Below are 23,266 nucleotides of genomic sequence, written 5' to 3' on the forward strand. Positions count from 1 at the left end.
CCCGGCAGGGTCATTGAGAAAAAGACAAACCCTTAATTAGCAACATTTTACTTAAATCACTTCAAAAAACTGCAAACTGACAAATGACTCTATAAACTTTCACAACGTAAACACCGACCATGATAGTGCCACAGCAACGAGAGCCAAACCCACCCCCTTCCAAAGATCCAAAGCACTGCCGGCTCCCAGGCGAGCCTTGGGGGGTGTTGCTCGTGACAAGTGATTTCACATTAGGATTTGGCAAAAAAAAAAAAAAAGGGGGGGGGGGGGAAGAGAGGTATTGTCAGTCTTAAAATGCTGCGATTTAAAGTCACGAAATTCTAAACTAACGAATTCTAAAGATGGTGCAGCTTCAGCTGAAACTCAATACTTTCCACACTGGATTTAACAGTCTACAGAAAGTTTCATCTAAGCAGCTTTATATTCTTCAAATTACTAAAGATCTCGCAAACCGCCAAACCACCTTGAAATTGTAAAATTGCAAGATTGTGCCCAAGTCTCACGCTGTTCACCAAACTCCGTGGAAGCATGCCCTGTAGGGACTGCAGACCTGATTTGGCATTGGGGAAGCTACACGTTCGCGTTTTCGGTGGGGATTACAGCAGAGAGATCCCTATATTTTAACCAAGAGAAGAAAAAGCAAACTGTTTAACAGAAGTTTGTGTTTATGGGGTATGCTATATGTTAATTCTATTAGAGCTTAACAGGTCTCACTCCAAAACTATATTAAAAAGTTAGGACTGATGCAATTTGCAAACATTTACTGCTGGCAGAGGACTCTGCATTTCCATCCTCAGGAAGCAACAGCTCTTTATGACAATTTGAGAAGGGAGCAGGAGATGCCAGGCCAGGAACATTCCAAAGAATCCTATTTGATCAACCCGAGCATCACTTTGTGCCACAGCTGAGAACAGACAACCCCTGTTTATTACACAGTCTTAGCTCCCCCTTGCTGCAGTGCAGCCAGAGAAAGCACTTTGGCTTAGAGGTACTTATCCATCCATAGCTACATACCTTTCAGGGTAGTCTACTGTAAGAGTTATTTCCCTCAGCAGAGAACATTAAAGAAATGACCCCTTAAGTCTGTAGAAGGTGTTGGCTTTCTACCTGGTCCCCAAAAAGAGGAAAGATAGGGAGTCTGTCTCTAGTACAGACAAAATTTCCTGGAATACCTGCTGCACCAATACTGCGTAACAGAAAAGACATAAAACTCATTAGAATTTCCAGAGATTCAAGCGGAGTGCGGCATTCTGCTTCAGCTTTAAAAGCCATGGTGGTAACTTTACAATCCACAGAGATGACTATAATGGGCATGGAAATACAGAGCCAAAAAATGTAAAACTCCATTCCTTTTGGAGCCTGCACAGATAAAAGCAGTAGGAATAGTCTGGGGGAACCTATACAGTTCATCCTGGATTGTTTTATTTTCTCCTTCTTGAGAGCTCCCTTGAGGCAAATTTCTTCTTTTATTAACAGGAACTTTGAAATACGGAGAAGCGAAGTTACTTGCCCAGCAGCAGTGACGGCACTCCATAGGAGATCCCTGCTCAGAACACTGGTGGCCTCGCTCTGCTCACACAATGCTTCCCACCTCTTTCCCCCGCCCTGGCACAGCCTTTTGAGGAGGTTGTGATCAAAGGGATGGCTGAAGAAAGGCTGTGATACAGGAAGCATTAGTAGTGCTTCAGAGAGAATACACCAGGTGCTGAGACACTTAAATCTATAGAGGATGAATCTGAAAATAGACTAACCATTAATCGCTGAGCACTGTTTTTTCAGTTTTGGCTTGGGATTATGCTGATTGCTGCAAACAGATGCTGTTAAAAGGGCATAGTTCAGAGAACACAATCACCTTAGATTTATATTTACTTGTTTTACCCTGGTTTGATCAAATTAATCTCTACAGTTGTCCAATAAAACAACCGGAGCTTAAAGCACTGTCATTGATGTGAGGAGCTGCAAACCTTGTTTCTAAAGAACTTCTAAGTAGGTTTACAGCACTGTATTACCCCCATTGTGGAGTGTAAAAGGCTGATTTCATACAAGGGCTTATTCTTTCCCACAGCAAAGAGGAAACCATAGGAGAAAGGCAAGATGCCATGTAAGAGTTAAATACTTTTTCCAGGTTTAAAAAAAAGCTAGTGTGTCAAGTTGTACCTGAAGTTTGAGTCTCTGGTGCTGTAAGTTACACAACAGCTGTGCAGTTTGGCACAGAGAGATCCATTTTCTTCAAATCACCTGCAAGACACTAAGTCTTATGACAAGGCCCATTTCATTATTTGCAAAGTGCTCACATAGGGCCTTTGGTCAACAAAAAAAAACTATGGCGTGGCAGTTTGCACCAGGGGTTTACTAAAGCTACGCATGTTTGGCACCTGCCATGCTTGGTTCCAGAATCTAGTGCTTGCCCTTGTAAAAGGCAGCCTCCCTTCCCTGTATCACAGGCCTCCCATTTCGAGTTGGGACACCTCCCAACTCCCAAAGTAAGACTGGCAATAGCCAGCAGGACAAATTGAGATCTACTCTTTAAATCCATTCCCTTGGCAAAAGGCAGATCCAGTGACATTGTAGTTTCCTGCAATATGCTGCCCTTACATTAAAAGAATTATTCCCAGAAATTCCCTCACCAATAAGTTTCATTAGATCAGCTGAGGACTCCATCAGAGCCTTGCAGGTGAGCGGAATGACTACACTGAGATTTTAGAGGCTAGTCCCAGGTTAACAGTTTCCAACAACTCAAAGTGCTAGTGAGTGGCTCATTTTGTTATTGCTCCCAAGTGATACAGGGCAGATTCTACTCTTTCGCATGTGATCGTGAAGCCTGCAACCCAAGGGAAATGGCCATTTACTGGCGTGAAAGCTGTAGGCAGTGACGGGAGACTCCTGAGTACAGCCTATCGAGAGCACTTTGTGTAGTCACCTCTGGTACCCGAGCAATCCAGCCCCACTGGATATCACAACGCTGAGAAAGGAGTATCATCAGAGGTGGCTAGACGCAGGTCTGGTAGCACGTGAAGGGCACCGATTCCTTTCCAAGCCCAGTGAACAAGATCTTTGTATGTTTAATGACCAATTTTAAGACTGTATAAAAGCCAAGTATGTACAATGTCCAAATTAAGGATGTTGGATTTGGAAGTATGGCTGCATTTTGCTTTCAATGCCAATTTAGGCCCATGTTCATTTTGGTTACTATGGAGTGCCCTAGCAGCGATGGCTGCACCATAGCTAAGGTTGATTTTTGTCCTTATTCATAATCTAATTCCTGAACTTTCATCAAGTACCAATCTATATCCATTCTATAGCCTAGATTTCTATATGACCATGATTTCCAGACAGGTAGTCTACGTTCAGCTTAACTTTGACCTAAAAAAATAAATGCATAAATAAAATGAAAGCTCAAAGAGAATTTCCCTGAAGAGAGAAGTTGTTTGCTGCACAAGTATAATCGGTATCGATTTCTATGGCTTAGAAAAGCATTGAAAAATTGGCTCAGGCTGGTCAGTTTACAGAGCTTCCCCCTCAGGTTGCTGGCTCAAGACTAAGGCTACATCTCCCAGTCATTCGGTGGCTTGTGACACATGAGCTGGTGGCCTAGTGGAGAGGTGTCTTTACTGCACGATGCTGCCTCAGACAGGGCACAGCCACAGAGGCCAAGAACCAAATGGGCCATGGAGACTGAACCCCCTCCACCCCCTCAGACAGTCCCTCCACAGCATCTAAGGAGTTCCATGCCAGGGCAGGATGGGGAAGGTAATATTGCTGTTGTCCAGGCTGTAGCTGCTCTAGAGAAAAGGGGAAGAATTCAGTTCGACAGCATGTCAACCCAGCACTAAGCCCGCCCCGTAAAGGCAACGCGAGAGCACCTGCCGTGCACACGCAATCACTGAAGAGGACTTTTAAAAACCAGCCTCACTGGAAAGCATGAGTTTGGGTGGGACTCATACGAGCTCTGTCATTATTTGTGAGGATACTGCTTGGACCATTTCGTCAGCAATACCAAGGTGGGTTTTTTTTCTACCCAAGACAGCTGGACCCTGCTGAGGGAGGAGAGAGAAGTGTCAGTTGTTTTTGTGCATGACTTAGGGAGCAGAGAACTCATTTTTTAAAGTTAAAATAACATAATCCGGGGTTTTAATAGGAAACCAATCCTGCTCACCTGCTGTGGAGTGTCTACATGCAAGATGCTGGGCTGCTGCAAGAACGTTCCTAACTGACATTGAAGTCGGGTGAGTCAAGAGGCTCCAGAGCTGCAGACACCGCCAGCAGTTACTGTTTCAAGTGAGCAGGGTTGGTTTAGGGCAAGGAGCATCACAGTAGACAATGCAGAGGGCGTGCGGGTGCTGCTGGGCTAGCGCATCCAAAGCCTCTGCCCTGTGAATTACCAGGGCATGGTTTATTTCGAAATCCAGGCTAGCCCTGCAAATTCACATCACAGTGATGTACCCAGCCAGGCCAGGTTGCCACAATATTTGTACTCACAGGAGACCATTTAAGGTTATTATACAATGCTTTTGCTTCTGAAGCTTCCCCCAGGAAAGATGTGCGACTGCTCACTGGCCTCGGGAGCTAGCCGGATCCAATTGGATCAGCTCGGACTGATCCAACAGTTCAAAGTCATCCCCTTCTGCGTCAGTGTCCAAGTCGGAGCTGGAGGTTCGAGGATAGGTTTTGGTGCCTCTCTGGGGATTGTCACTGCGGGTGGGGCCTGGCTCAGAGGCTCCTGACAAGGCTAATTGTATCATGCCCCTGGTGACAAATCCAGCTAAGTTATTTGTAAGATTGTGCATGGAGGGCAGCGCCCCGGGTAGGAGCTCGGGGCCAGCTCCCTCTTGGTCACGTAGAACTTCCATGCCTTGTGAGCGGTAAGCAAGGCTGGGAATCCCAATGCTGGTGTCATCTTCATCGTCTATTCCCGTCACCTCTGGATTTATGGAAGGGAAGTCGGGGAGATCCCTGGCAAAAGATTCTTCAGGGTCACTGTGACCGTCAAGATCTAGAAGGGCAAAAGAAACAGCAGTGAGCTCGTAGCACGAGCCATCCAAACCCATCAGGCAATTTCCCAGACACAATCATCCTGGTCTCCAAAAACACCAGTCATGTGTGTCCTCTGACCAAGCTGTACTTGGTGTTACCATCCTTTGGCAGCGCAATGGGAAAAACTTGCTCCTTCATCCAAAACCATAAGGATACTGCAAGTACGGAGAGAAAGCACAGCCTCCTTGTGGGCACATACCTCGGCTAAAACCAGGCTTACTTCAGTCTCTCTCAAGTTGATTAGGAACGGATTGAAGTAAACCAGAATGAGCATCTACCCCCAAGAATCTGCATGCGTTTAGCTGACTTGGCGTACAGCGGCATCTTTGGTTACATTGGGGCAATATGTCCATACTCAACAGGCTTAGATCACCTGTGCACCTGCCCTAGAGGACACTTTCTGGTGAGACCATCTTGTCAGCTTACATTCCCGCTTTCAGTAGCTGGGAACGGAACCTGAATATTGCTTAAAGCGGAGATGTAGTGGCCTCTGTTCAGCAGCAAACGTGCTTGTGCCATCACTGTGCCTGCATCAGGTGATGGGCTCTTCTGAAGTGCTCAGGGCCACATCTAGGGGCCATATGCAGAAACTGGATCTGGTGAGCGAACGAGCTCTACATCTCCTGACAGCCAGCAGGTGAACATGAGACACCAGAACTCGATTCTCAGGGAATGCACCTTGTCTGTACTCCTCATTTCCCTCCCCAGTGTACCCCACAGTGAGGCACGTCCGGTAGAGCCCCTTTGCCTTTGGGAGACCGTTTCTTCTCCTCACCTTCAGAACCCTCTGTCAGTGGAGTCTGTCCCCTTGACAGATTAAAAGTCCCATTCTCAGTGTAGGAAACTTCAGCATCTGAGTGTTCAGAGTCGGAGATAGTCAGTTCCTTGGCAACGACAGAATCATCCAGCTTTGAAGCAGAGAAGAAAACGCAGTTAGAAGATCATCAGCCCTACTGGGTAGGATTGATTCTTTGCTTCAAGCGAGAAAGATTCTGATGAACCAGCATGACATGCTCTCACACAGTGCTTGCTTAATGCTTTACGACCCTGGGGCATGGACATAAGAACACAAGAACAGCTGTACTGGGGCAGACCAAAGGCCCATCTAGCCCAGTATCCTGTCTTCTGAGAGTGGCCAGAGCCAAGTCTCCCGGAGGGGATGAACAGAACAGATAATCATCAAGGGATTCATCCTTTAACAAAGAGAGGCTAGGCACACTGTTCCTGGCTAATAGCCAGTGATGGACCGAACCTCCATGAATTTATCTAATTCTTTTTTTAAACCCTGTTAAAGTCCTGGTCTTCACGCTATCCTCTGGGCAGCACAGTTCCACAGGTTGCTTGTGCCTTGTGTGAAGAAATACTTCCCTTTGTTTGTTTTAAACCTGTTACCTATTAATTTTATTTGGTGCTCCCCTTGTTCTTGTGTTACGGAAAGGAGTAAATAATTTCTCCTTATTTACTTGCTCCACACACGTCATCATGATTGTACAGACCTCTATCATATACCCCTTCTCTTCTCCAAGCTGAAAAGTGCCAGTCTTCTGAATCTCACCTCATATGGCAGCCGCTCAGTACTGCTAAAACATTTTTTTACCCTCTTTTGAACCTTTGCCAACTCCAATACGTCTTTATAGAGATGGTTACATTTGCACACACTGCTCAAGATGTAGGCGTACCACTGATTTATACAGAAGCAATGATATTTTTTGTCTTACTCTCTATCCCTTCTTTAATGATTCTCAGCATTGTTTGCTTTTTCGACTGCTATCACACGCTGAGCTGATGTTTTCAGAAAACTATCCATAATGACCCCAAGACCTCTCTCTTGGCTGATAATTTAGTTTCCATCATTCTATATGTACAATTGGGATGACATTTTCCAATAACAGCTTGAATCTTTTGTCTGGCAGCCTCGGGACCTGACCGGTGCTGAACTGGAGAATTTGATGAACCACAGGAGATCAATATTATCTAGCAGCATCACCAGCACTTTCACTACTGACTGGGCTCTCAGAAGACATGTAGGAGTATGTTACAGCTAAATTACAGCACAGAACACAGAGCCAGGAATGGTGGCTGGAAACAAACTTTATGGGGCCCTGGGAAACTTGGACACACCCGTGAAAAGTGGACATCCAGCTAACTAAAATTATGTTGGACCAGAGAGTGCCACCTTAAAGAGATTTAGCCTGTACTGTGCAGTGAAGGAGAGGCACTCACTCCTATGGTGTTGGAGGAGGAGGACATGGGGGGTGCCGATTCCACATTCCTCCAGAATACCCTGACAGCCAATTCAAGTGCAACACCTGGCTTTGGAAAGGATTCGTAGCAGGAGTGAGGAAAAGGGAACAGATACGTCTTTGGGGGTTGGGGCCTTCACACTGAAGGACTAGGAAGTTCAAACTTTGAAGGTCCACAGATAGGATGTGGGCTTAACTGAGTTAGCCTGCAGAGCACCTAATCTCAGAGCACAGAAAGGCTGGGCAGTGTAGGACAGCCTGCAGCCAGACTCTGCCCATGTGTTCCTTGCCACTGGATATGCTCATTTTCCCACACCCGATTCAGACACACAAACGCCATCAATGACCCTGCGGCTATCATGCTGGATTTCAAAATTTACAGTGATGCCTGGTTACCTTGGGACAGAACGCAGCGAGTTCTTCTTCGCTGTCACTCCCCGCATCAGCACGCTCCTGGTTCAGCACGCGCGGACACACTGCCATGAGTCAGAGCAGAAATCTCCCATTATTGCCAGGGCAGACAGGAAAACCTTTAACCCTTATATTAGGCCAAGCAGAAAGTCACTTCAAAAATAGACCAAGCAGTGCTCATGTCCCAGACCAAAAAAAGCCCTCGTGTTAAACCGGGGCTCCATAGTTTGTTTGGACTGCTGTAGATCTAGCACCAGGATGAAACCTGCTCAGGTTGGAGAGTGATGCTACAGACAAAAATCAGCTTTCAATACGAAGCACTTGGTGCTGTTGTCATCCCAGAGCTGAGAAAGCAGGAAGGCTGGAAGCCTGGGGAATGTGTAGAAAGCTCTCACCTGAAACAGGGACCCAGTGGAGTTGCAATTATCCCTCAGTGCAGGGATAGGAATATTTGAGAAGTGGCCTCAGAAGAAATGTTGTGCTAGACATGTGGTTGCTGTCCCACCCCAAGACTGGGGCTTCATTTCAGCAACTCTCTGCAGAGTGCAAGGACTGGCTGTTTGTCTGGCTAGTTTCAGACCCTCCTGGAGACTTACATTGCTTCACTCGCTGCTTTGACATCATGTAGCCGCGAACGCTGAAATCCAGCCGATGCAGAGCTGGCTCCAGCTTCAGGTACATGCGTTGCCCCAGTCTGTGGTACACCGCAAGGGGCCATAGCAGGATGAAGAGCACTGAGATAAATGGGGAGGCTGGTTACTTGCCTGTAATACTTGACAGATCTGTCAATCGAGCGCTTTGGGATGCACTATAAAGATACAAGACTGAGTTTTGCTGTGCTGTATGTGCACAATCCAATATGCCAGAAGCTAGAGCGTCATGCAAATCTGTGCTGATTTACTAGACGATAGCAACCAACACATGGAAGCATTTAGTGTATGTAACGGCCTACACAGACATGCACATTGGCCAGTTGGCCTTAAACACGCTCTATCCAGCCTCCCATTTTAACATTCAACTGCATTTTATAATATAAGTTGAACCTCTCCTGTCCAGAGCCTTTGGGACCTGACCGGCGCCGAATGAGAGAATTTACCGGACAGTGGGAGGTCAATATTGTCTAGCATATTACCAACACTTCCACTGCTTACTGGGCTCTGGGAAGACATTTAAGGGTAAATTACAGCTAAATAACAGCACAAAACACCGAGAGCCAGGACTGGTGGCTGGAAACAAACGCGTGGGACCATGGGAAACTTGGCCACATCTATGATAAGTGGACATCTACCTAACTAAAATCATGCTGCATTACAGATGTTGCCAGATAAGAGAGTGCCAGATTAGAGAGGTTCAACCTGCAGCGTACTTGCTAGAATTTTAGCCATTCGTACGAGCTGCACCTTTGACCTTATATCAGCAATACTGTCCCATCCTCCGGTTTATAATACTTTGTTTGACTGAGGAACGTTGTACTTACGCATAAGGTACGAGAGCAAAAGCCCAGGAATGTACCGGCCCAGAACAGCCAAGAAAGTAAAGACTCCACATACTAAAAGGCAAAACTGGAGGCAGGAGAGAGAATGAGTTTCCATAGCAGTGAAATGACCAAAGCAGTTAACTTCAGCTGGTGTAACCGAATTGTCGTCTCTCCAGTTCCAGGCCAGGCAACAACGGATCAGATATTGGCAGCACCGTTCCATACTGACTAGGTACCCAAACATTTGAAGAGTCTTTGTCTATCATCCCAAGACAATTTGGGAATTAAAAGGGAAGTGAAGTTACTGCTCGCTGCTGTAGACAGGATAGGATATTACAATGACTGTGCTGACAAGCAGCTGTAGCGTTGCAGGAGGCAGTCCCTTCCAAAGGGCTGTGTAGGGGCATGTTTCATGAGGCTGCAATCATAGTAAAAAGTGTTCTGTTCAAACACTTCCTCTTACCCATAAAATCACACTTGTCACTAGGCCAAAACAGGTTCCCTTTTCTAGAAGACTTTAGGTACTGGGGGTGGAATTCTCAAATCATGTGCTGGCCTGTTTTCTTAAGTTACTAAAAGCTAGACTCAGGGAAAGAACTCTGGCATTACTAGCAGACACATCAAACCAATTGCTGCAGGAGGACCAGCTACCGATAGAGTTGAACACAAAATGAAATCAACATACCAAGTTGGTACCCCACCCCAAACCCTGCCCACTTGCGTTCTCTCCCTTCCCACTCCTCCTCTATCAGAGCAGGAGCTCTTTAGAGGCGGGGACAGCTTTACGTTTGGAATGCATGTATCCATTCTGGATGCTCCTCTAGACACAGCAATTGTCTGCACAAAGATTAGATGCCAAGGGTTTAATTTGCCCGAGCACATGCACTCTTACCTTGCCAGGATTTTGCTTTTTGAAAATGAAGAGGTTCCGTAAGAAGGTGACCCCGGTAACCCATCCTTCAGCTAAATGGTGACACAGCTCCGGCACGCTCAGCAGCTGAGGGTGAACGTAGCCCCAGCTACAGAGAAGGCAGAATAATGAGTGAGCAGGTGTCTCAGCACGTGGTATTAATAAACTGACCCTAACCTAGGAGGCTCTTCATTACAGAAACAGCGTTTCAAAACGGCTCCTTTGCCAGCTGCCCCATGTGCAAAGACCAGACCTGGCATGTGGAAAAATCCAACAGCTGGTGCCACAAACCACTCAACAGGCACCTAGTTTTCCTTTAACTTGCGGGCTGCTAATAATTAGCTGAGCACTGCAATTAGAATGCAAGAGCTTGGACATGGCTGGATGATATCAAAGGCAGCTGGCAGGCCCCAGGTTGTGCCCACACCCACAGGAATTGCACACACCCTACTAGGGCACAGAAATATTGTGGTGATCACTGAGAATGAACTGCAGTGAAATGGGGGAAAGCCCTCCTTCGAGGTTCAGGTAAGGTGGAGGCAGGGGGATTTAGCCAGTACATTAGAGTTATTTCTTAGTGTTCACACCTCCCTACCCTGCAGTAACAATTCAGCGCCAAGCTTCCAAGAAGCACTGTGACCTACTTAGTGGAAATTCATTGTCTTTTGAAAGGCAACTTTTGGCAGCATCTGTCAGTGCTCAATAACCTTAAGCCTTATGGTATCCTTGTCTTTGGAAGAGCGCTTTCTCTTGCGCCAGGTCACGGGCAAAAAGGAAGTGCTTTTGTGACGTCTGATCAGGCTTTTTTTTTTTTTTTTAAACATTTAAGGAGTTTTACACCAACTTTTGAAAGACTGATTTGGCTCTTTCTTGCAAGCAAGAAACAGAGCAGTCAGAAAAGCTAACGGACTGCTAAGAACCCTAAGCTTAAAGGATAGATAAGATGACAGAAAAGATCATGAGGCCACTTCAGAAATCCACAGTACACCCGCGCTTAGAACACTGTGTGTAGTTTTGGTCGCTTCTTCTTTAAAAAAAGACATTAAACTGGAAAAGGTACAGAAAAGGACAAAACATGACGTTCTGGGGTGAAGAACAACTTCCATATAAGGAGAGATTTAAAAGACTGGGATTGTTCAGCTACAAATAGAGACAACTACAGAGGGCTACAACAGAGGTCTATAAAAACATGAATGTTGTGCAGAAAGCGAGTAAAAAACGTGTTATTTACCCATTCATACGAGACAAGAACTAGGGGTCACCAAATGAAATTAATGGGTAGAAGGTTAAAAAAAACAAACAAACAAACAGAATGAAGTTTGTCTTCTCCCGGTCACTTGTGGGACTTCTTGCCAGTGGAGGTTGTGAGGGACAAGAGTATAACTGGCTTAAAAAGCGGGTCTGTCCCACGAAAACTCATCACCTAATAAATTATTTTGTTAGTCTTTTAAGGGCTACAGGACTGCTGGTTTGTTTGGGTTTAAGAGAGTTTGGTAAGTTCATGGAGGATAGCTCCACTGACATCTATTACTCAAGACACAATCCATGTTGTGGATGTCCTTCAACCTCTGACTCCCAGAAGCTGAGACTGGACCACAGAGGATGGACAGAAATTGCCCTGTTCATCCCCTCTGAGACATCAGGCATTGGCCTCTATCAGAAGACAAGATAGTGGGCATGATGGACCATCGGTCTGACCCTGTAGGGCTGTTCTTATGCAAGCTGTGCCGGGAGAAAGAAAAATACTATTATGGAGGGTGTAACCCCAGAAAAGTTCTAGTTTTGTTGCTAATGCTGCACTCAGTCACTAACCACTAGGGAAGCCTGAGGTGCATCCAGCTGTGGTCAGAGAAGTTTGACAAGTTTCTCTTGTCTCAAGAAAGGTTATTCTGTCACACTTGCCAGGAAGATCTCAGTGCACTTTCAAGGTGAGACAAAGTGGGCAGGGGGTGAGGATTTATTTCCCTGGTGAGGTTGCATGCGTTTCCCCTATTCTGTAGTAACACCAGGTGGGTGCCTCAGTTTCCCCAGGCACAGCATCAGTGCACAGTGGTGATAGGTGTTTCAGTGTGATGACTTCTCACACACAGGCTATGGTCCCCATGCTCTTTGTAACCTAGGTAACCAGATAACACCCTTCTTTCCCTGGAGACAGCACAAATGAGGGAGGAGGGGCCTGGCTGGGTTGAATTGGAACTGGGCTGTTGAGCGAGGCAGTCTCATCTGGCTGGAGAGGGAGGAAGCAGGGCCAGGGCCCCGGCTCAGGGACCCCCTCTGGGCCCCCTCTCTCCCAGATAGATATGGCTTCTGGTTTCTGTGCTGACAAGTTTGTTCTACACTGCGTCCTTGCTGTCTAATAAACCTTCTGTTCTCCCTGCTGAATGAGAGTCACACCCGACTGCAGATAGGGTGAAGTGCCCGGTGACCCCCACACGCCGTGACACAAGGCAACACAGAACATTTTTTCAAGTAGTGGGGTCTTTGTGATGCTGACATGAACATCACCTCTGGCTTACACAAGAGGCTGCGTTGGCAGGAAGAGGTCCAGCCACCTGCCCAATGTTACAATGACAGCTCTCTGAAATGGAGCAGACGCGACAAAGGTGCAAAAAACTGACACTGTCATCCCAACAAAGTACCAACACAGCAGCAAACCGAGCAAAGGGAATCCAATTAGCACTGCATACCTCTCGTTGTCCAGCTCATCAGATCTTGCCACTAAAAAAAAAAAAAAGACGCTGAATTAATTGCAAGGAATTTTGCAGCAAGCTAATGGGTGCTTAAATGAAGCTTGTATGAGACTGGGAAACAGTCAGTGTGACTATTAAAGGTAAGGAACCAAAAACCTGTTGATCTGCATCATATTCTCAATGGGCAGCCTGAGACAGCCCTTCCCTCTCTGCTACAGCAAGTACCATTAGGGAACGAATGGCTGGACGGCAGCTCTGTTCGGCAAGTCACTAATAACACATTTTAGTCTTAACCACAAGCAAGAACTACCGGTCTTGTTTCAACATGCAGCCTACACACACTTTAGTGTACTGGGTAGGCTGATGGATGGATGGTTTGCTCATAATTTGCAGGCATCCGGGAGAGTTCACTTCCTGGAGTAGGGCTAGGTGAGTGACAGGCTATCTTAGACAACTAGCACAATTCCGGGCTACCACAGACTTGAAAATATAACCCTCAATCTATGTAGAAACAACTAGCAGCCCACAGCCACCATAAACCTGCCTAGATTCCAAAGCAAGCCGAAGTCTGGAATCATTGCCAGCTTCTATGCCGCAGCCTATGTTACCTCCTGGAAGACGACCTTAATGCTTACTATGCACCCTCAACTAGCAAGCCAGGGAGTTACCCTGTGGGCGCATGCAGACCACAAACCAATTTGTTTTTAGGTGATGAAGGGGAAGTGCATCAAACCTAATCATAAGTTCAATGGAAGGACGGCTGAGTACTGCGTCAGAGCTGGGGATTTACTGATTTTTAGGTATTGGATAATTGACAGCTCCTGAAGATTCCCCTCTGCTCTCAAAATCTGCCTGTAATGAGCCTGGGTCTCTGAGAACCTTTCCAAAAACTCTGGGGACAATATCCAGTGTATTCAAGCCAGAAAACCAATTCTGCCCTACCCTGCAAGCTCTGATTTCTGGAACCAGAAGCTCTTTGGGGCAGAATTGCTTCTTCTCGGTAGTCAATCCATTGCGGGCATTACTGCTACATGCTAGTGTGTCAAGGTGATTTTTCTGGAGCAATTGCAGGCTTCACAAACTCAGTTAGGTTCCCTGAACAGTGAATGGGCAGATGATGGGATCCCCAAAAGCCAGCACAGTCAGGGCCTCTAAGCTAGCCAATGGGAAGAGCTGAGCTAAGGGGCCTGCACTAAGCCCCATCTCTGGATTCGCAGTTGCTAACCCTCTCTTGGGACTAGGCAGCCTGTGAAAGGAGAGGATGACCTCCCTCAGGGATTTTAGCCACACGATTAGGACCCTATCACCTTTCCCTGCTTGGGACACTGCACTGGGCACACCAGCCTGGGGTTGCAATGCACACGTACAAGAGCGAAAACATCGGCATCTGGAGAACTTTTACTGGAGAAGCTTAGGTGCTGAGCAAAGTTACGCACTTGCAGGGTTTGGCAGCAGCTCTGCAGGAGTATTCCCTCTAGGGCCTGATCCTGGCATTTCTCCACACAAACCTTATTGTGAATCTAGCCTTTCAGGACTCTGCCCAAGTCCTATTTAAAACCAAATTCAGAGAGCAAGCCTGATGGGGAGTTGAAAACAGGTGCCATTTTCCCAGGCCAACTCAAACTCCTGTATCTTACCTTTAATTTCAGGCCAGATTTTATTCTTCCATTGATCTAAACAAATTATTATTATCAGGCCAAATGCCACCAAGAACACCAGCCGAAGGGACGTCAGGGCCAAAAAGCTGCAAAAAAGAAGCAGAGAATCAGTGTCTGGATCTGTATCTACTGTTACACAAGGCCTCCAAAATGAGCATCCCTCAGGAGAAGCACTGCCCAGCAGGGTTGGGTGAGGTAAGAAAACCACTCCTCTGGTCTTTGGGGGCAGCAGACATCTGGAATCAAAACTGGCATCTGATCTAATGGAATCAGATGTCCCTTGACGCTCACATTCAGAGTTCAGCCCGTTCTACTTCTAAGATACATTTACTTTAAAGATACTAGTTGCATTGTCCTCTCTTGAATGTACAGGAAGTCCAGCAAGTACGACATTAAGGCACTATGAGAGGAGCAAGATTTGATCCATGGTAGTTAGTTGGTCAGCATTTCCAAAACCCACGTTAACAGTGAAGAAGCCTGGCTTTGCCCACAATTCAGGCTCTGGCAGACACCTCTAAGTCTGAGTCAGGCTCCAAATTGCATTTTTTAAATTAATCAGTAAGTGGGAGATACAAACTAACTTTATTCATCCATGTCCTTTGTCTTGTGTCCATTGCACTTCAGACTAACCAGCTAGCCTGGAAAGTGTTATGTGATGGAGAAGTGAGGACAAACCAGTCCTTCACTCACCCTGTCTGGCTAGCCACCCCAACTTGCCTCTAGATCCCTAACAAAACTTTTCATGCTTCTTCAGGGTTTCTGTGCCAAATGGCCTCAATTTACGGCTAGACTGGCAAAGGCCATCAGTGTCCCAAGGCACAAACTGTCACCATCCTCCCCTGTTTTAGTTTTAAAAAGGTCAGTTGTTTTGACTATTGAAGTTTCCTGCTAGCAGACAGATCCCTCCCTATGAATCCCTCACTCCCTGCACAGAATCCTAAACTTAATGGCGCTCATCTGGAATTGGCAGCTGCTAAAAAGACTCTAAAAAAATTAACAAGAATTGAAACCGGTACCCTAATTCCCCTCTTCCTCAGCTACTGAAACAATTCACAAGCTCAGTGTCTGTCCAGTCTTCCCAGCTTCCCATCAGATTTAACTAAATCCGTAAACTGGTAAAATAACTGATTGTGTACGGATTATTGCATAATTATGACGACAGTGGAAAGGTTCAGTACCAAAGCTCTTAGCTATTTAAATCACTGTCACCTGCACTGTTCAAGACATGCATTGGTTTATTATAAAGCACCAGCTGGTAGGGCCAGGCAAGCAACAGACCCCAGCAAGGAAGCTCAGAGGTGAAGTATCTGGCCAAAAAACAAGTTGCATTTAGCATTAGAAAACTTGCTGTAAATGGATTAAAAGCAGCAACCTGATAAGACAATGTTACACAGCTCATTTCAATATGGCTATTTCCCCATGTGTACTCTTGATCAGAGCATGGTACAATGCCAGTTAGAGTTTAAAATCTTTAATCCATACCAAAATACGCATGCATCCAATAGCTTAAGAGATTAACGAGTTAAACCACGTACACATTCGAAAAAGGTTAAAAGATTGGAACTGTTCCACTTAGAAAAGTGACAATTAAAGGGAGGAATATGACAGAGGTCTAGAAAACCATAAGTAGCATGCAGAACGTGATCAGGTGGTTGGTCCTAGTCACTCTGTCATATACTTCAAGGACTGGCAGGGTCACTCAATGAAGAGAATAGACAGCGAGTTTAAAAACAAGTATCAGGAAGTACTTCTTCAAACTACACATAATTAGTCTTTGGACCTCATTGCCAGAGGGGTTGTGATGGTCAGAAGTTGAAAAAACAATTGGCTAAGTTTACAGAGGACCACATCCATCAAGTCAGGGGCATAATCCTGTGTGCTGTGTTCCCCCTAAACCTCCAAGTGCCAACAGCTGAGGCAGCCTGACAGGAAGAATTAAGGCAGTTATTGAGCGATCTCTGTTTGTTCCCTCTGATGCATCTGGCACTGCCTACTAGTGCCAGACTGGACACTAGGCTACATGAACCATTGGTCTGACCCCATTCTTACTCTGTATTCTTATGTCATGTTCTGGCTCAGTTCTGCACTAGATTCTCCCACCACTGTGTGATATTTTGTAAGCTGTGAATCCATTTTCGGTAGAAAAGCAGACCACTTGAATTCCACAGCCCAAGTTGAAATGCTCAGCAATCAGTAAGGCAATATGAAAAAGTCTGCCTTGAAATCCATCCAGACAAATACACAGTGCAAGAAGTGGATGCAGGGAGGAGAAAATTAGATGATTGAAAAAGCAGATTTTACTTAATTTATTAAAAAATAAAATGTCTCATTTAAAAAGAACAGCTACAATTAAATCTCATCACAAACATGCTACACGAGCACTCACAGTCCCTCATAAAAATGATTTAAAGGCTCTAGTGCGTCCAGCTTTTGCCCTTGAAAGTTCTGGGCTTTCAATTTCTGTTTCTCAGCACACTAAAAAGGCACATGTGCAAAGAAAGACACAAACTGGCTCAGAGTGGTTTTGCTCTGTGCTTACATGGTGGTGGACCTTGGCCAACGATAGCAGAGGAGTTAGTTAAGATAGATCAATATATAGGAAAGGACAGAGGCAGCATAAGAAGGACTATGGGGAGGACTGGAAAGAAAAAGAAAGGATGTTATTCAGCACACACAGAGCTGCCTATAGTCCCCCACACTTTTGCCACAGAAAAACTGTCCTGGCTTCTGGGTGTAAGAGAGACTATCTGGGAATATTTTGAAAAAGATTGTTTTCTGGGTAAAAAGGAAATCATGTCAAGTGTAAGCAGTGCAAAAAGTAAAGGCAGGACCTAGCTGCAAAGAGCAAACATCCTGAGGAAAACCACTTATTGGGAGAAAATGATGTGGCTGAAGACGTAGATAGGACTGAAATCTAGGACTATAAAAAAGGGTTTAAAAAAGAGCTAGATAAATTCCTGGAGGTGAGGTCCATTAATATCTATGAGCCAAGATTGGTAAGGGATGGTGTCCTTAAGCCTCTGTTTGTCAGAGGTTGGCCATAGAGGGTAGAAGAGACGTCATTACCTGTTCAGCTCTTTCCCTGTGGGGCACCTGCCATTGGCCACTATCAGCAAATAAGATACTGGGCTGGATGAACCTTTGGTTTGACCCAGTGTTGCTGTTCTTATGATCAACTGGTTACCAACTGAAATAATTCACTTTGCAAAGCACCACTCTTCAAGATTCTTCCTCTGCCTTTTAATACAAGTGTGATTTGCAAAGTAAATTCCCAAGTTCTCTCCTGTGTTGGATGTTGCTAGAAGAAAAATCTTTAGTTAGCTGATCCTTATGTTTTGTTTAATTAGTTAACTAAGTTTAGAACCTATCACCCAAGCACACAGGACAGAAAACTGCAGTGAGAGAAATTTAGAGTTGTCAGTTACCACTGTCATTTTCTTATTTTATATTGCATAATACACGCCTCTTATTTCGGAACATGATGGCCACGGACCATAACGGTGATCCTATAAGTCCATTTCCTATTTTAGTTCAGCATAACTCTCAGATTTTCCAAGGGAACCTCATTCTACACTTGCTTTCTCAGAAAAACAGAAGAGGCAGGGAGTTCAACAGGGGCTACTCAAATATCTGTTAGTCGAGAAGTTTCCACAGGATTTCTTGTTTCCAAATTTAAAGGTATTTTAAGTAGTCTCTCTCAACTTCTTTGGTTATACACCTTGTCATAAATCAATGATTTCTTTTTCGGTAATTTAATCCACCCTCAGTACCTGCACAAACAAAAGTGGCTGAGTTCTCACGATTAGCTCTATATCCAGAAGAATCAGACTGGAACACAATCAAAAATACAGCAACACAACACCTATGCCAAACATCAGCACTGAAGGGTTTTTTGGTTTTGCAAAAAAAAAACCACACTAAGGTCAACTGTAGCCTAACAATCATTAACGATAGCTGAGGTGAGTCTGTGCAGTCCTTTGCTTAGGAGCGCATGCTAGCAGTTTAGCCTCTCCCTAAACGGTGGTTTAAATCTGGAGCCTTATTTGTTGAAAACCCAGAGAACTAGATACTGCACAGAAGAGGTAATTTTCCATAAGCCTTCCTGCTATAGCCGTGAGTTAGACAAACACCACTCTTAAGTGTTGTCCCTCAACACAAGAGCACATGATCAGCCCCTTGTGGTTCAGGACTGCCCAGTGAAAGCAGTTCCTCCAGTGCCTCTCGGCAGGCACAGCATGCACTGATCCTACTCTCAAGATGAGACCAGCAAAATACGACTGGGCAAACATTTGGACCCAGCCCATCCCAGTCCTCTGGGCTGCAAATGTCCTGCAGGCTCCCTGGCTGCTGGGGCCCATATGCCATGCAAAGCAGCCAGCTGCTGGGGCGATGCGTGTCTCTGCAGCTCGCTCCAGGCTCTGCCCCATCCCAATCCTCACTGCTCCCTCTCCAGAGAGGCACGTGGCCCCAGCAGCCAGCTGTTTTCAGTGATGTGCTGGGGCATGGCAGGCAGGGAGCCTGCCTGAGGGTCTGCAAGTCACCTCGGGCAAGTGTCTCTTGGCTAGAGCCTGCACCTGGCACCCCACCTCCTCCCACACCCCAGCTCACAACAATCCCCTCCTGTCCCAGTTCACAACCCAAATCCTCAGCACCCCTCATGCACCCTTGCCCGTGGTCACAGGGGCAACTCGTAGGGGAGGACACAGGACACATGATCGACCCCTCTGTCACAGCTCCATCTCTCCTTTCCCTGAGCTATGCTCCATTGGAGCAGAGCAAACTGAGGCCATGTTGCTCTGCTTCCCTTGCTGCTGCTGCTGCATGGGGTCAGAAGGATGGAGAAAATCCCCAGGGAGGTGGCAGGAAAGGAGTGAGAGAAGAGTGTTACAACCCTCACACAATCTTCTCCTTTTGTTTCAAGTCGCCCTCCCCCAGCTGCAGGAGGCTATTGGAAGACCCTGGACAGAGTTACAAAAACACCTTGTGACTGATGAAATCAAACCAGCCTACTAGTCACTCACAGTCTTTAAACTAGAGATCAAAACTTACAACAAAGCACTGTGTTGATAACCTCTATCATCTTGGAAACCTTTTATGTTCAGACTTGGCCCAATAGAATTCTCACCATTAAGCTTTCTCTCAACTGATTATCTTTGGCAGTATGTTTAAATAGCACAAGCCTAAACTCAGATTACTAGCTGCAGCATTTGAAGTGCAACCAGAGTTAGTTTGCTGAAAGACGCCTGGACATCCATTCTTGGCACAGGGCCCTGTTAAAACAAAAAGCAGTCAAGTAGCACTTTAAAGACTAGCAAAATAGTTTATTAGGTGAGCTTTCGTGGGACAGACCCACTTCTTCAGACCATAGCCAGACCAGAACAGACTCAATATTTAAGGCACAGAGAACCAAAAGCAGTAAGCAAGGAGGACAAATCAGAAAAAGATAATCAAGGTGAGCAATTTGATAGTGTATAGACTAGCACAGCTTCCTCTCTGGCCCTGTTAAAGTAGCAGTTCCATACAGCCGTGGACTACCAGAAGCATATGCCACTGAACCAAACTAATAATTAGAGCAACTCAAAACACTAACATTTCTCTACAGGAGAAAAATCATTGTGCTTCTTTCTGTGAGAGACAAAAGGAAATCACTACTTAGCAGAACTAGCCAGCTCACTGCCAAAAAACGTACAACAGCCAGTTAGAGATGAAGAGCTAAAATAACTGTGGCTAGAGTGCAAAGAGCCACATATTCTATATTTATTTTTATCTAGACAAATAAATATAAAAATGGGGCTCAATAAGATGGATAAAAATAAGTATAGAATATGTGGCTCAATACCCTCCCCTAGATCCAGGCAGTCTCTGGCCCTTCCCAACCCCCACTCTAACCCAAACCCCCTCCCTCAGAGCCACTCCAGCTCTAACTCAATGCCCATTGTGGCTGGGATTCACCAGAGCCACCCCAACATGCTTCTCGTTCCCGGGTGCATGCACAGAGCGGTGTCGAGCAGCCCAAGTAGGAGCCATATTTTTTTGATCAAAGAGCACAGGTTGGCCACCCTGATCTAGCATGTCAGGAGGCCTGTTTATTCATTTCACGAGAATCCACCCCAGGCAGCAGATGCTACCAAGCAGCTGCCAGACCACACGTCTCCAAGCAGAGAAACACTAAGCTAGGTTTATAGTCTCAGAGGGGTAGCCGTGTTAGTCTGTAGCTTCACAAACAACAAGCAGTCCTGTGGCACCTTAGAGACTGACTAATTAGGTCGTGAGCTTTCATGGGTAAGAGCTACTTCTTCAGCTTAGAAGCCTTGTGGCATCTTACAGACTAACAGATATTTTGGAGCATAAGCTTTTGTGGGCAAAGACCCACTTCGTCAGATGCATGAGTGGGGGGGTCGTTTCAGAGGGGTATTTAAAGAATGGGGTCCCAGTACTAGAGAGGGCCAGAGCTGACAAGGTCTATTCAGCAAGGTGGAAATGCCCCATTATCGATAGTAGGTACCAAAAGAGGAAAAAACAAGTCAGATCAGACAGGGGAATATGAGCCATTGTCAGAGTCTAATGGGGAGATATTAACACCCAGGGCAAAGAAGCTGCTTTTGTAAGCTGCGAGCCACTCCCAGCCTCTGTTTAATCATTGGTTAATGGAGTCAGATTTGCAAATGAATTGCAGCTCAGAGATTTCTCTCTCCATCTGATATTTGAAATTTCTTTGTTTCAGGAGTGTCACTCTTAAATCTGCTTCTGAGTATCCAGGGAGATTGAAGTGTTCCCCCACAAGCTTCTGTACGTTACTGTTCCTGATGTCTGATTTACGTCGATTTATTCTTTTACATAGAGACTGTCCAGTTTGGCCAATATAAATTGCAGTGGGGCAGTGCTGGCACATATTATATGAGTAGATGTGCAGGTAAAGGAGCCCTTGATGGTATGATTGATGTTTGGTCCTGTGATGATGTCACTGGTGTAGATGAGTGAGCACAGTTGGCAGCGAGGACTGTTGCAGGGGCTGGTTCCAGGCCTAGAGCCACTGGTTTGTGATTTGTAGTGGCTGGTGAGGATTTGTTTAAGGTTGGCAGGCTGTCTGTAGGCAAGGACAGGCCTGCCTCCCAAGGGCTGTGAGAGTGAAAGATCACTGTTTAGGATTGGTTGCACATCACTGATGATGCGCTGGAAAGGCCTTAGATGGGGGCTATATGTGATGGTCAGTGGTGCTCTCCTGTTTTCCTTGAGAGGCCTGTCTTGTAGCAGGTAGCTTCTGGGTACCCATCTGGCTCTGTCAATCTGTTAAAGCTACAGACTAATACTCTAATACTTCATCAGCCTAGTCTTTTACTCAGGAAAGCTCATGACCTAATGAATTTGTTAGTCTTTAAGGAGCTACCGGAGCACTTGTTATTTGCTAACTCCCATGCCGTTCAAAGCTTGGACTCCTCAGCCACATGCGAGTCCACAACCGACCAGCCTGTGCAAGCTCAAGATGTCATCGTCGGACATGATGGACTACCTACTCGTTAACACATCAATCAAGACCAGTAAATACTGTCAGAAAACTACAAGGAGTGGCACCTGAGAGTAACTGATTTATCTGGGCTTCAGCTTTCAGGGACACTTTCAAACCCACTTTGTATTTGCCCACAGAAGTTTGTGTTCAAATCAGTCGATCAGACTCTAAGGTGCTGCTAGACTCCTTATTGTTTTTGCAGATAAAGACTAATGTGGCTGCTCCTCTGACACTTGCCAGAAAACCATATGGTTAGGACATGAGGCCCAGTCAGTCACTAGACAAACTACTCACCCTGGGAACGAATCCCACCAACAAACCCCTGCGCTAAGAACAATCTTCTGTGCAGAGTTCGATCCGGGTGTCCCAGGACCATGTAGGACACAGACACAAGCGTTATGTTTGGGACCCCCGGCAGGACCAACACCCGAGAAGTTCGGCTTGCAGCCACCTCGCCAGGCCTCCGCATCCAAACGCGACCCCCTGCAGCCCCCACCCAGTCTGGTCACGCGCGTCACAGAGGCCACGAAACCAGCCGAGCACGAGCGGGCGTTTGGACACTGACACCCCGACGTACCCTGGGGCGTCTCCAGCCGCACCGAAGCCCCCCACCCCCACCCCCACTGCCGCCCTTGGGTGCCAGCCACCTGGGCCCGATCCCTTGTCCAGGACACCCCTCTGGCCGCTCCTGCCCCGGCCGCCCGGGCCCGATCCCTGTACAGAGACACCCCCCCCCCCGCGCCCGGGCCCGATCCCTGTACAGAGACACCCCCCCCCCCCGCGCCCGGGCCCGATCCCTGTACAGAGACCCCCCCCCCTCCCCGCCCGGGCCCGATCCCTGTACAAATAATCCCCTCACCGGTCTTGCCGGGCCCGACCCCGACACAGACCCCGCCCCCCACGGGCCCGGTCCCGAGCCAGGGCCTCCCACTCCCGCAGCGCCGCCCGCCGGGGCCCGATCCCGCTCCTCACCAGAAGGCGCCGTGCGCGCCCACCCAGCCCAGGGCGCTGCGGCCCGGCCGCTCCCACACCAGCGCCGCCTGCAGCGCGCTCAGCAGCGGTTCGTAGGGCCCGAGCCGGGCCCGCAGGGCGGCGCTCAGCGCCCGCACCCGCCGCTCCCGCTCCCGCTCGCCGGCGCCGGCCGCCTCCATCGCTTCCCCCGTCCGGGGATCAACATCCGCTCCGCGGCGGCGCGTCACCGCTCAGCCCGGCCCCCTCGCGGGGTGACCAACCGCCACCGCCCGCACGCGGCGCGAGCGACATGGAGGCACGCACAGGGCGCCGCCATCTTACCGTACGGAAGGGCACCTCACTGCGCGTGCGCGGATGGAGTTTT

General features: G+C 47.0%; 1 protein-coding gene across 1 annotated transcript; it reads right to left on the reverse strand.

The window, feature by feature from the left end:
- Window positions 1–43: 43 nt before the first annotated feature.
- On the reverse strand, window positions 44–23,213 carry RETREG3 (reticulophagy regulator family member 3). Its single transcript, XM_074978735.1, has 9 exons — window positions 22,903–23,213; window positions 14,403–14,509; window positions 12,763–12,793; window positions 10,058–10,184; window positions 9,166–9,250; window positions 8,285–8,422; window positions 7,674–7,753; window positions 5,810–5,942; window positions 44–4,993 (listed from the first exon to the last, which is right to left on the reverse strand). The coding sequence occupies exons 1-9, from the start codon at window positions 23,079–23,081 to the stop codon at window positions 4,551–4,553; spliced, it is 1,323 nt and encodes a 440-aa protein (XP_074834836.1). The 5' UTR covers window positions 23,082–23,213; the 3' UTR covers window positions 44–4,550.
- Between the last annotated feature and the right edge of the window lie 53 nt (window positions 23,214–23,266).

The sequence above is a fragment of the Carettochelys insculpta genome, chromosome 28, assembly GCF_033958435.1.
Source record: "Carettochelys insculpta isolate YL-2023 chromosome 28, ASM3395843v1, whole genome shotgun sequence".
NCBI classification, from domain to species: Eukaryota; Metazoa; Chordata; order Testudines; family Carettochelyidae; genus Carettochelys; species Carettochelys insculpta.

What these genes read in the sequence shown, in the direction of transcription:
- RETREG3 (XM_074978735.1), bottom strand. Translation starts at nt 23,081, where the DNA reads ATGGAGGCGGCCGGCGCCGGCGAGCGGGAGCGGGAGCGGCGGGTGCGG. An exon ending in GGCGCGCACGGCGCCTTCTG is followed by an intron (nt 14,510 to 22,902) that starts GTGAGGAGCGGG and finishes TCTTTTTTGCAG; the next exon opens with CTTTTTGGCCCTGACGTCCC. An exon ending in AAAAGCAAAATCCTGGCAAG is followed by an intron (nt 9,251 to 10,057) that starts GTAAGAGTGCAT and finishes TCCTGCCTCCAG; the next exon opens with TTTTGCCTTTTAGTATGTGG.